Source organism: Accipiter gentilis, chromosome 32 (genome assembly GCF_929443795.1).
Source record: "Accipiter gentilis chromosome 32, bAccGen1.1, whole genome shotgun sequence".
Lineage (NCBI taxonomy): Eukaryota > Metazoa > Chordata > Aves > Accipitriformes > Accipitridae > Astur > Astur gentilis.
The window spans coordinates 7,669,323-7,683,205 of NC_064911.1; the positions used below are offsets into that span (position 1 = coordinate 7,669,323).

At 41.0% G+C, this 13,883-nt stretch overlaps 1 protein-coding gene across 3 annotated transcripts in view; it reads right to left on the reverse strand.

Annotated features, from left to right (window-relative positions):
• The window catches only part of DSCAM (DS cell adhesion molecule), a 491,765-nt gene that overhangs the window by 45,194 nt on the left and 432,688 nt on the right, over nt 1-13,883 (reverse strand). For 2 of the 3 annotated variants that reach the window (XM_049835149.1, XM_049835148.1), the window contains exons 22-26: nt 11,369-11,486; nt 10,383-10,546; nt 7,285-7,383; nt 6,525-6,713; nt 3,830-4,120 (exon numbers count right to left, since the gene is read on the reverse strand). In XM_049835149.1, coding sequence (XP_049691106.1) covers nt 3,830-4,120; nt 6,525-6,713; nt 7,285-7,383; nt 10,383-10,546; nt 11,369-11,486 — 861 coding nt within the window. Of the gene's footprint in view, nt 1-3,829; nt 4,121-6,524; nt 6,714-7,284; nt 7,384-10,382; nt 10,551-11,368; nt 11,487-13,883 lie in introns of those variants that run through there. The other variant, XM_049835150.1, reaches the window with a different exon arrangement.

Genomic DNA, 13,883 nt, shown 5'->3' on the forward strand with positions numbered 1-13,883 from the left:
ATCAGATGAAGAAATGGAAAGGACTTCAAGCTCCTGAAGGTAGTACTAATAACTGCCTCTAAATCCTCCTAAACACTCCAGAATACTAAAGGGCCAAATTTTGCTCTGAATTAAAGTCACACCGATGATTGGCTAAGGACTGTTGGGTTCAAGATTACCTAAAATTATGTCTTGCTCTCCTTAATAATTTAATGAAAATCAAATTAAGAGTGGCCTTAATTTCAGTTAAACCTTAAGTGTTTAGGTAAGTGACTATCATTTTCCATACCTCTTCCAAATAAAGTGTAAACCTCATAATGTTATATACAGGCAGTACAAGCTTAATTAAAAAAACATACCGCAAGTTTATATATCCTTCACATTATCCATTTGTGGATATTCAACAATTGTATTAGAAATTACCAAAACTAAACCTGCTATCCATTGAGAAAACACCATTTAAACTTTTGTTGTCATTCTAGGTGTTGGCTATGAGTGGAATAGTAACAGCTTTTCTCAGAACAAAGTCCCAGAAATTTGGGAGGGTTTTTTTTTTCCCAGGTCAATTCACCTTCATTGCCCTTTATTGGCCTGCTTTACTGACGCTTCATAGAAGCTGTAATTTGAATGTCTCTGACCCGATTTTCCCCTGTGTTGCAGCCCTTCCAGCATCTTCCACTGCACCCTGTGACTTTAGGACTACCAAGCATTTTCCATGTCCTAACTGGTCCTCATGGTAGGAAGTCCCCTGGTGGGATAGAATCAATTAACATAGTTTAGAGCAGCTACCAAGCTGATCTGATTTAATGTCAGGGCTACTGAGTAGCTGATCTCTGAGTCAGGAAGCTCCTTTGCTTGTAGTGCTGCATGCTACAGCTGCACATTGCTAAAAATAACTCCTTAAGTATTGAGTGCAAATGTTCTGAAAAACAAGGGGCAGGAAGGTCATAAAATCTGTAAGCTGAAAATGGTTAGCTGAAATATCTATGAACGGAAAGCAAAAAGTCGCACGTAGATCTGTCATTAACCTTTTGACCTAATTCACTACGAAGAGATTTAAGGTAAAGGATACTTAGCCCTGGTATTTCTCAGGAGCTCTATCACAGATAACAATCAGCTACTGCACTCCAAACAGAATGACTGAAAGACCACATAACTCAAGGATTTCTACAAAGTTTACAAAAGCTTCATCTTAAGACTGCTAAAGCTCCTAGGCCTGTTCTTAGCATTTGGTATCCTAGAACTTTCATACACATATTATCTAATCTTCAAAGTACTACCCTTGCATCTGTTTTATCCTAAGGGCAGCTGTGACCCTAGAAGCTGGAAGGGATTAATCTTACATCACAAGACAAATCAATGGTAGAGGCAGGGTCAGCACTCAAAAGTGGAGCTGGCCAAGAAGTTTCCACTGGCATGCTTTCTGTAAATGAAAAATTCACTCTCTATGAAACCAAAAGTTTCTGTGTGAAGTACTGACAGAAAATGTTGATTTCTAATCAGACACTGTTTTCCAACTCTGAAGTGCCTTAAGCCTACACAGCTTACTAAGGAACAAATGAATGAGGAGCTGGGATTCTGTAGGGACAACTTCTGCTTTAGAAGCACTGGAATAGTTCTTCTATGAAATCTTATGTGGAAACAGACTATCTTAATTTTCAATAATGATAATAATAATAATGTTTATCATTTTCCTTCTGCATCAAATGTAATGAATTCAGAAAATTTGAAAACTGAAATTTGTTTTTCCATCCATGTTTTCCTCTCTTAAACTTGTGATCAGTGTTTGAGAACATGTTGCCTCTCTAAGGCACACTATAGTCCTGGCAGGGCATGCTTGACAAACAAAACCATTAATGCTGTAAATGAGAAATTTTCTAGCTGACCAGAAGCAGTGGCCCAGGAAATTTAATGCTACAAACATTTTTATTGTTTCATTATCTCACTTTTAAAGATGCCATACAGCAACACACAAAATCAAACAGTGTGCAGGTCACAGCATGTGAAACCACGCTAAGTATCATCATCTAACCAAAAAGCAGAGTCTGGCAACATTTCAAACCAGTTCATCATAAGAATACATTTGATTTCACTGCTGTCAGTGGGAATTTCAGGCTCAGGACCTGCCTTTTCATATAATCTCATTTTCAGGTATGGCTTAAGACTGTTTGCCCCAGTCATATATATGTATCAATAACTGTGGATGTAAAAAATGATCACTGAAAGTTGGATGCTGCCTGTAGAAAGGTACTGGAAAGAAAAGAGGATAGGCTAAGTAGAGTGGCAAGAAATTAACTCATAAGACTTGAAACAGTTTTTATTGACAACTTTTATACTGCTCAGTAAAACAGGTCCTAGGTCTACCTGACAAGACCTGGCCTCATTTGTATAATAACTGCTTGGATCTTGGTTTCCTGTAGGCCTCTAAAGTGCTGAGACAAAATCTTTCTCTTAATTTTTTAGACTGTCTGAAATAACATGAGACCTGTGTGGCAGCTTACCAAAATTATATTTTCACAGAAAAAGATGTGCTTTTTGCAAAAGGGTGAGCTGTGAGGGCATGTGTTGTTAATTATCTGCAAGAACTGATCAGTACCTAGTGCAAAAACTGAGATAGCATGAGAGGATGTGGAAGATGCTGAGGTTTAAACCCTGCCTGATTCATATCCCACACTTCTTACTGGGAATGGTCCCTGTTTCTTGCTCTTGCCTGAGCCATACGTGGGTATTGTCTTGGAGACTGCTGGTTTCTGTAAGACAAAACCGTGGCAGGGAGATGTGTTGCCGACACAGAGTTATGAACAATTAGCAAATTGGTGCTGTCGCTGGACAATTACCAGTTCTTGTTTTAACTTGCTCACTAATCCTGTTGTTTAATTTACAGTACAGATGTTGCCAAGTGGTTGCACAATACAGCACAATATCCCTGGCAACACAACAACATTTTACACTGAGTGTCTCCAGAAAAGCTTTGGCAATTCACGCTAGAGCAATTCAAGAGATTGCCATCTGGAGCCATCTGGACTGCCTTTTCGCCAGAAATACATCCATTTCCCACTATAAAGCCAGCAAAAGCACACATGTGCCACCACCAGTTTCAATAAACATGCCGGGATACAAGCTGGAGCGACTGACAAATTGGCATGTTTCCTCTTGCCTTCTTGTTCTGGCTTTTGCAGGGTGGGCACTAACCCCTGGCAGAAGGGCAAGACGCAACAATTCCTTCATCCCCTGTGCCCTGCTGCTGGGCATGACAGAGCCATCTGTCACGGCCATTAGTTTCACTGTCCCCTGTCTGTAAGTAGGGATAATAGCATCGTCATTGCTTTGCCCTTGGAGGATGTTGGAGGATGTTGTCCGGAGGCTTTCCGGGATGACAAGCTAGTTAGCTGCTCCGTTGTGTCCCATAATGGGTTTTGAGCTGTGTCACAAGGACATTGCATGGAATAGCAATGAGGCCAGTCGGTGCTGTGAATGGCTGCAGGAACCAATTGTATGGGAGACCAAAATTTCATGGAAGAGATGCATGAAATACTAGCAAGTGCTTCTGAGACCACTGGAACTAATGACACCTAGTGTCCTACTGTTACATGTCTCATGGTTGGTTGACTTTGGTGCTGGAGCTTTTCCTCAGTGAGGACAAATAAACAATTCTTCTTTTCTGCTGGCAGCCTGTTGTCATGAAATCAGTAGGCTTTTTATGTCTTTGAGACTGTTACCCTTCTGTCAGCATGGCTAGCAGGTTCAAAAAGGGTTTTATGGGGGAGAAAAAGAAAGACAAGCAAAAAAAATGACCCAAGAAACTAGAGTAAAAACAGTATCTCAGATATAAAGAAAAAGACATACTTACTGCCATCATAGTTGAGTGTTGCAAATTTGGCTTGTTTCTCTGCACAGCCAGCACTGTTGCACACTCTCATTTGCAGTTCATACCAGGTTGCCTCCTGCAGGTCATACAGTATGTAGGACTTTGACAGGGATGTCCGCTGAGCGGTGGTCCAGACTGTTGTCCCAAATGGCCGGTACTCCAGGGTGAAGGAGGTGATGGGGCAGCCACCATCATTCCAGCCTATCAGGTTCAGCCTCACTCTCGTGGTGTTGATACTAGCAAAGAGCTCTTGTTCCTTTGAAAACTGTGGCTCTAGAAGCAATGATATAGTTCAAGTGAAATGCTTAAGTATTACAGATACAAGACTCTAAAAAATATAAAATTAAGATAATAATTTCTAGGACAGTCTTAAAATCATCTTAAACTTAATATCTATATACTCAACTTCTTTTCACCTGGTGCCTTAAATGTTTTTTCACACTTTGTGCCAGATTCACAAACTATATTTTCAAATCCATATGTGAAAAAAATATCCATACATCTCTGCATAGACCTGACTGGACAGTTTGCATGGACTGGCATGACCCAGCTTGTAAATCTAGTGCAGACACTTCATATCGGTAAATGCCCCTGCTCACTGCTAAGATATAAAAAAAGGGTTCAGAACAGTATGTAGAAATACAATAAAAGACAAATACACTTGAAGTTTGTCCACTGGTGCTCTAGTCTTCTTTTGAAGTCAAATTGAACACAATTTTTTTGAGAGTACAGAGGCTTTCATTTGCAGAAAATTACAATTTTGAAGAACTTGCAAGTAAACATAATTTTTTAAAAAATATTAATATGTTGACATTGCAAATGAAACATTTGAAAATCATATATACTTTGAATTTTGTATTTCTGAGTTAAGATGTTTCCATTCAGAAAGAGGTTGACATTTCTATTTACTTGTCCTGATTTGGGATCAAATGTTGGTCTCTGTCGATATAGACATTAAAGTTTTTTTGACAGTTTACATAATACAGGAGTAACAACAGTAAAAATGACACCTTAGAATTGAAATAATGAGAGTAGGTGGACAAGACAGGTCATCAACAAATGTTATTTATATTAAATACTGCTGTAGTGTACTTAAAAGTATTATTGCTAACCGCTTACCAAACCCAGTATTTTTACTATAGGAAGTTACACCTAATGTGATGAAAATCATCTCTAATGTGCTATTTTATTCTATATAGTAGGTATCTATATATCTATAGTATATAGCATATATATATGCTATATAATAGAGCATAACTTATCCTATGGGGGTCTTTTTGCCATTCTTGTGCCTTGATGAGACGTACTGAAATGTACTCTCTTTTATAAATTCTACAGGAATCTAAACAAAAGTGGTGATTCCTGCCATATGTTATGAACTATTTCAATTGGCTTTGTTCATAGCTTTGGACAGAAATGCTTCTGGAGCTCCTACATGACTGAGAATCTCAGCATTCTAAATCACACTGTACCTGACTCACTCTGTAAATGTAACACAGGTAGTTTCCAGGCATATATATATCAAGTCCCAGAGAAACTCAAAAGGTTGAGAGATCTGCTTTCTCATGATCCATTTAGATGTTATTTGAAGCATATGCAAACCTTACATTTATGCAACGAAAATAAGAACGCTCAACTTCTACTTCTTTAAATGTCCCTTTCTTTAAGGTCAGCAGACCATTCTCCCTGGCCACCAATAATCTCAGCATGTATGCAGCTGACCTGCAGTCTCCCCTGGGCTTCAGCAAGTCAAACCATTCACATCTACTGCATACAAGGTCTTCCCTATGCCACTGAGTGTCAAATGAAATGTCCACCTTGCTGTGATGCTTGGGAGACCTGCAACAGCACAGGTGTGATGAAGAGCATAGAGAAGGGCAGACACACGTATCAGAGTAAACTATCTTTATTATGAAAATGCTTCCAAATGAGAGTATTTCTTACAACCGGTGAAGAGATGCAAGATGAGGTGATCCTCAGACCCTTATGCAAAGCTACTGCACTTTGTTGACTTAGAGGTAAAACTTCCTGGAGTGCATCTTCAAGTGGATCTGTTGCCAAATTTCTTCATAATTCTGACACATATTTTCAAGGTGGAACTACCCTCAGCAAGCAGGACCAAGGGAGATATTGCTGAGTTAGCTAAGAATTCCACAAATTTTGGCTGGTTTGATGTGCAGAGTGTTATGCAAACTTTTGCTTTGTTTCTAACACTTATCCTGTTCCAAAGGGTGCTGCTTGCATGGCTCCTGCAATACCAGCTTGGAGCAGAAATAAGACATTGGCTCTATTTCCTCCACACATAAATATACTCCCCCTCTTCCTTCAACATCCAGACAAATAAACCCCTGAATTTTTACAAGAAGAGAAGAAAAAATTTCCTTATGGCAATAGCAGCAGTTGGAATTGCTATAGCCTATGACAGTGGAGACACTCCTTTCCCAAATATCTGCCAACCCATCTTAGAAAAAAAATACTAGAGAAATAAGGCTAGAATATCAGCCGGGATGGCTTCAAGTCCCGCAGCAACAGCTTCTTCTGTCACAGCATGGACACATCTGGAAATGTTTCCAAAGCCAATAATATTAAAATATCCAAGTCTGCCTTCTCATCGAACCAAGATCTACAGCAGAATGCAAGAGCTTTAAGTGAGCAAAGGGGATGGAAATCAACATACCTTTTCCAAGCGTTTTGGCCTCAATGATCTCGCTGATGCGTCCTGGCCCCACTCCGTTCTGAGCAGTTAAAGTAAACTTGTACCAAGTGCCACATTTCAATGTTTCTAAACGGTAGGACCTTTCACTAGGGCTAATGGGAAAACTACCCCACTGCTCACTGTTATCTTCTGAGTACTGCAAAATATAACCTGGAGGAAAAGCACAAATGGCAACGATAAGCCAGACACAAACCACAAATTCTGTAGGTAATATGACAAGCCATTTTAAAGACCTAATAAAACTAGAAAAACCCTGTGCATGGGGAGACATACAGCTCTCCCCTGACTAAAAGATACCCGGCAATACAGTTTGCCTACCCTTACGATAGCTTAAATACCATTTTTATGATCATTTTCAAAGGGAAAAGACAGGGATAGGCATTTCTAAATACCCTTCAATCAGCAACAAAGACCCGATGATGAACCTGGACCCTCAAAAATGAATGGTTAGCAATTACATGTCTGGAAAATCAGAGAAAGTAACTGTCATAACAGCTGAGGGTATGCTGGAAGAGAGTGATTAAATCTGTGATTAAATCACCACAAAAAGAAACTGCAATTTACTGAAAGCTGTTATCACAATGATAGTGCACATTAAGCGCTGACAGCAATACAGATTGCTTTGTTTTTCTTTTTTTTGGTAGCCATTCATAATTATATACTAATCCTATCAACATATGATAATTTACTAAGAAGTTGCAATTAACCTGAATTATATTACCTCGGATAGAACTGCCACCATTGTCTCCAGGTATCCAGGAAAGAGTGATAGAGGAAGATGTAGTTTTGGATACAGTAAGTCTTGGCTGGTCTGGTGGAACTAGATGGGAAATAGTTAAAAATAGAAAATAGATTCAAATTATTAGATGTGATCTTAATCCCTTCTAGCAGTCGTTTATCAAATCACTGGTTTGAGTTGCAAAAAATGCAAATTATTTCTGTCAAAGTGTCTGTTTGGCTGACATCCTTGGTTAAGACAAGAGCAGACAAGCTTTCATTTTTTATATTTAATTTTCAACACAATTGTGTCTTTCAGTTCTTAACCCTTCTTTTCTCTGAATTTTTGTATCTGTCCTGTCAGACCTAAATGGCATATGAGCTACCCAATCATTATTTTTCATTATTTTCCATATCTGTTTTACGGACAAGCCAAATTTTTAGTGGTGGAAAACAGGTGTCCACTTGCAAATGATGCCCCACTCATGCATGTGTTTGCAGTGTATTATTGCAAAAGTAAAAAAAAAAAAAAAGGTGCATAACAAGAGTTTCTGCCAGTGTAACTGTGAATGCTAACTAGGTACCATAGGTAGATCTGTGATTGGAGGCAGATACATACTTCTTCCAGATCACACCATCTATTCACTGAGGTTATTGGTATAAAGAAGTCACAACTCTATCAGCAAAGGCTGAACAAACCTGGCAACAGTTCAGTTTTGCTGCTCCCCATAAACATTCTGGCTCTGTCTAAACCGTGGGACATAAGAATTGCATGGTTACCAGGACCAGCTCCTCACAGAGCGCAGGCGTAAGACAGAGGTCTCATCTTCCATCCTCTGCCCAGTGTCCAGTTTCCTTCAGAGGAAAATCCAGCATGACAGGGCAGAGAAGGAGCCATGCTATATCTCAACAAGTTGACCAGGGTAGGGAGAACTGGGACTGGGAATTGGGACAGGGAATTGGGACTGCAAACAGGACTGGGAACTGGGACAGTTTAGGCTCAGCCTAAGTAACCCCAAATTGCACCAGTGTATAGTGTCTGGGTTTCCAGGACTCAATGGTCAGGGGCAGAAAGTGGCAGAGTAGCCAGCTTTCTTTTCCCCTTGACAAATCTATCATGAGCCAATATGATCATATGATAGTTATAGCCTGGAGAGCTCATCTTTGACTTCTGCCTGGATCATTTAGCTAGTCCTGCTGCACAAGTGAGGTAACCAGAACCATGGCACAAAACCAGTAAGGCTGTGGAGGATAGTGTTTGCTAAAATAGAGAATGGCAGCTGAAACTTCAAAGATCTAGTCGAATATTTGTTAGAGCCCTGAAGAGTAAATATGTACTAACACTTCACCCAAGTGTTTTACATCTGCAGTTGTGAGTTCAGAAAGTGAAAGGGGGAGAAAAGGAAGGTCCTATTTCTAATCCTTCGCACTGCTCTGGTCATGCACAGTAGCACTTTGTCTGGCTCATTTTACAGAATGTTTTCTGAACAAGTGTTACTAGAGGTCTCCAAGCTCCTCAGAAAAGTAGACAAAATTGAGCTTTGCTGCCTCAAGAACAAGGAGTGAGGCATGGGTAGTGTCTGTCATGGGAAAGGATCTAAGAAGCAGTGGCAACGCTGGGATGGAAAGCCAGGGAGGAGAGACGACAGGGCAGTCACACCTCCTCCGGTCACCGCCACTGAAGCGTGGGAAGGGGCTGGTGGTGTTGGTGACCGCGGCTGGCAGGAACCGACGTTTCCCTGATGTAGTTACTGCTCAACAGACACCAGCCTGTAAGCAAGACAGGATAGAAGTCACAAATGCTCTGCTATGTCCAGCAGTCTGCTGCCAGAGGACTGCAGGGGTGGCTTCTGTGAGAAGCTGCTGGAAGCTTCCCCTGTGTCCGACAGAGCTAATACCAGCTGGCTCCAAGATGGACCTGCTGCTGGGCAAGGCCAAGCCCATCAGTGATAGTGGTAGCGCCTCTGGGATAACATATTAAAGAAGGGAAAAAAAGTTGCTGGGATAGACAGAAACTGCAGCCAGAGAGAGGAGTGAGAACACGTAAGAGAACCAGCCCTGCGGACCCCCAGGTCAGTGCAGAAGGAGGGGAGGAGATGCTCCAGGCACCGGAGCAGAGATTCCCCTGCAGCCCGTGGGGAAGACCCTGGTGAGGCAGGCTGTCCCCCTGCAGCCCAGGGAGGTCCACAGTGGAGCAGATCTCCACCTGCAGCCCAGAGAGGACCCCACACCGGAGCAGGTGGGTTCCCGAAGGAGGCTGTGACCCTGTGGGAATCCCGCGCTGGAGCAGGCTCCTGGGAGGACCTGTGGGTCTGTGGAAAGAGGAGCCCACGGAGCAGGTTTTCTGGCAGGACTTGTGACGCCGTGGGGGACCCACGCTGGAGCATTGTGCTCCTGAAGGACTGCGTGCCGTGGAAAGGACCCATGCTGGAGCAGTTTGTGAAGAACTGCAGCCCATGGGAAGCACCCATTTTGGAGAAGTTTGTGGAGGACTGTTTGCCGTGGGAGGGACCACACGCTGGAGCAGGGGAAGAGTGTGATGAGTCCTGCCCCTGAGCAGGATGAAGAGGCAGAGACAATGTGTGATGAACTGACCGTAACCCCCACTCCCTGTCCCTCTGTGCCGCTGGCGGGGAGAGGTAGAGAGTCCAGGAGTGAGGTTGTGACTGGGAAGAAGGGACGGATGGAGGGAAGGTGTTCTGAGATTTGGTTTTATTTCTTATTACCCTACTGTGGTTCACTGGTAATAAATTGAGTTACTTTTCCCCAAGTTGAGTCTGTTTTGCCTGTGACGGTAATTGGTGAGTGATCTCTCCTGTCCTTATCTCGACCCACGAGCCCTTTGTTATATTTTCTCTCCTCTGTCCAGCTGAGGAGGGGGGAGTGATAGAATGGCTTTGGTGGGCACCTGACATTCAGCCAGGGTCAACCTGCCACACCTGCATAATATTTTATTTATTAATTTGGAAGAATGAAATTTTTATTAATACACATTAATACTAATATTTTACGTACATCTGCAAACAGACATACCTATGCATTACCAGCACATAGCAGTTAATAGCTGTGATAACAATTATGAGATAGATCCAACAGTCTTACCTTGTACCTGCAAATTCAAAATTATTTCATCTGATCCCCAGTTGTTACTGGCCACGCAACTGTAGTATCCAGAGTCTTCTGCTTTCACAGTACGGATGACAAAGCTGCCATTGCTGAAGATGCTTCTTCGCCCATCAATCATCACTAGACTGGGTGTCCCGTTACTACCTCACAGGAAACAAAATGCATACATTAAAGAAGTTACAATCAAAATTACTCAGAATTGGATTTTTTTTGAAGCAACTAAGAATGGAAAGAAAGAAAAAAGGAGGGGGGATGTCTTCTGTAAAAAAGACAGCAAACGACTATTTTCTGTTGGGAGACACACACCATTTGCTTAAAGAACGTACATATCCTCGCCCCAATTTGAGTGAAAACGGAAATTCACTCCTTCCTTAACTATCTGCTATTTCATAAAAGTGCCAAAATAAGAGTAAAAGGCAGTTCCTGGCTACAAAGTTCATCCTTGTAAAATAATAGCTATTTGTATAAATGCACAAGATGGTTTCATAGCACTGCAGTATCACTGCTTGGATGAAAATTATTGTCCATGTGTGTTTCCAAGTGACTCTGTCAAGCTGTGAAACTAAAGATCAAAACAGAATAACAGAAGACAAGATATGTGCAACTCATGTACACTGAACTTCACAGCACTATTCAATGCATCAGACATTTTGCTTTCTCAGACTAAAACTGTTTGGTGTGCCTGAAGTTAAACCAGAAAAGACTCCTAGGTTTTATGTTTTGAATGTTTACCTTTACCCCTTCTTCGTAACTCTTCCTCCCTTTTGATACTTTCTAATCACGACAGCCAATTAGTTTTAGTTCAAGGAATTTCTGAACTCCTCGTCTACCGTGACTGTGTGCAGTCCCTGCAAACGGTCATTCTCCTTCCTGACACAGTCACCCAGGATCACCCCTGTTGCAGCCCTCAGGATTTTAAGCAAATGAGCTTTATTTGAGCTATACATTTAGTTGCTGGTTACCTATCCTTCATCCATTTGACTGTCGGAGCTGGGTCTCCCACGGCTTTGCAAGGGAGGACAATGTCCTTCATCCAGGGAGTTGTCACTGTGCCGCTGAATGTCAAAATCCTGGCAGGAGCTGAGCAAAAGAGAGCATGAAAGACTGAAATGAGGTGTTCATTCATACAGCCCTTGGAAAGGAAAATTGCATCCAGAGTTAAATGTTGAAAACCAAACCAATCTGTTTCCAGCTGTGTTTTTAGGAAACCAATTCCTTTTAACTCATAATATCAGCTATTTATTCAAGGACAAATATTATAGTTTTAGTATGTGGAAGGCAAATAACTAAAAGAAAGATAGATGGAGGACTGGAAGAGTCCTTGTAGAGAAAAAGAGCAAAATCAGTTATTGATCATCTTTACTGATTTTTATATGTTTCATAGTAGAAATTATGGATGAAAATTGTGTCCAAGGGATGTTTCTCTGCAAGCTTCCAGCAGGAAGTGTCCACAATAGACAGGTATCTTACAAAAGTTAAATTGTTGATACATCACTGTTACAATACCTATGGGATTAAGCAAAATAAACCTTCATGTATGTATGTGTTAGTACATTGCAGAGTCTATCTGAAGTCCACAAATATGAACAAACTTTTAAATCAGTTTAATTTGTGTCAGCTCTCATACCACCTAAATATATCAACATAAATATCACTCCTGCAGTTTCAGTTTATAATATACAGGAACACTAGTGTTGTGTTAGAGCTTCATTGTATGTTACTACTCAAGTATGACCCTTGATAGAAATAGACTTCTTGTTAGCCTCTAAACACATATTTCAAAGGCACATACTGAATAAGGATACACAAAATACTCTATTTTTAATCCTGATCTGTTTCAGTCTTGCACACTGATCAGAATTTATACTTAATAATCCATTTTGCACCAATTAGAAAAACACGAAAATGAGAGCCAGCATCAAATATAACTGGGACATTTAATCTAAAAAAAAAAAAAAAAAAATTAAAAAAAAAAATCACGCATAAAAGAACAGGCCTTGAAGAGTTCAGGGAAATTACTTGAGTAGGCTGCAGTGGGACTTGATATATTCATAAAAAGATTTCATAGATTATATGATCAGTTTGGATTGTGTTGCCTATGTTCTCTTCAAGCGTTGTTGAAGACTAAGCTTCTTGAGAGATTTTTCTCTGGTCAAAATTTTAACTGAAAACACAAGAAGTAGCTGTTTAAAGATTTAGGGTAATGGACAAAGTCACAGTTAGCTAATGGGACAACATTACTTTCCTAACAGCCAAGCATCGACATGTCCCATCCTGGCTAAACAGCAGCTGAAGACCCCTGGCTCCCTCCATCTGGCAGCTCCGGTGTTTAGTCCCGGCAGGACGGTGCTGCGGCATGTGCTGCCCTGAGGAGGTGGTACACCAGAGTGATACGAAGACACTGGCCAGTGGGTAAGTCTCATGGTACAGCCTTGTTTGCTACTGTGGCTGTCCTAAGGCCATATCTTCTAGAAAAGGTTTACACAGGCCTATACTGCCACAACCCATGGGCTTATTAACAAAGCTAAACTGAAACAGAAAAATGCTCAGTCTACCCAGAGACATGCTGTGAAATGCTGACCCCACTGAAGTTAGTGTTAGAAGGCTTATTTGTCTTCAGCGGTGCCAGGTTTTTGTCACAGGAGATGCCTAATGGTACTCATGCCATCTTTAAAAAGCAGCAGGAGATGCTGTCAGCTGTGAATATCTACAAAACATCTGTATGCATCTGGACTGCTCCTAGTAGCTGCAGTGCATTCTGAGCAATGGTGGTTAGAAGGTCGAATTCTTGCTCCATGCAAAATTCCCTCAGTAACATGAAGCCTGAAAACTCATTTAAAATTAACTATTAATCCTTTTCTTCCTGGCTTTCCCACATCTCCAGTGTTTCTCAAAATATCCAGCAATTTCCAACTGCTGCCAGTTACTTTAGGACAAAGCATATGTAATGCAGGAATCCTGCTGAAGCCTTCAGCATGACATGGCACCACGGTTAGCAAACTTTCTGTGATATCCCTTTATTTTTAGCAGTTATTTCAATGTGAATTCTTCCTTAAGTTATAGGTTGGATATCAGATCTCCAAAGAGCATTTATATTGTAGCTCCTGGTTTTCAATATCCTGTGTGTCCCATTTTACAGTGATGTGTGGAAGTTAACACAAACCTCACAGAAGTCTAAGCCAGTGGTAAGATCAGAGATCATAACTCAGAAGTGCACATTACAAAAGCATACCACACTGTTTTTGTGAAAGTACTCACAGCTTTCTATGGATTGTCTTATTCCTTTCATGTACCGAGTGCTTTAAAAAGAGATGGTAAAACAGCACTGAAGTTCTTAACTCCAATTTTCTTTACAGCTTAGCTTCCAATAATGTTCTGAGACTGCTAACAGGTACACAAACAAAAGAAAACTAGAAACAAAATAGATGTCTAGTGAAATTCATCTGAAGGCAATAGGTTTGAAATGCTAACAGGCAT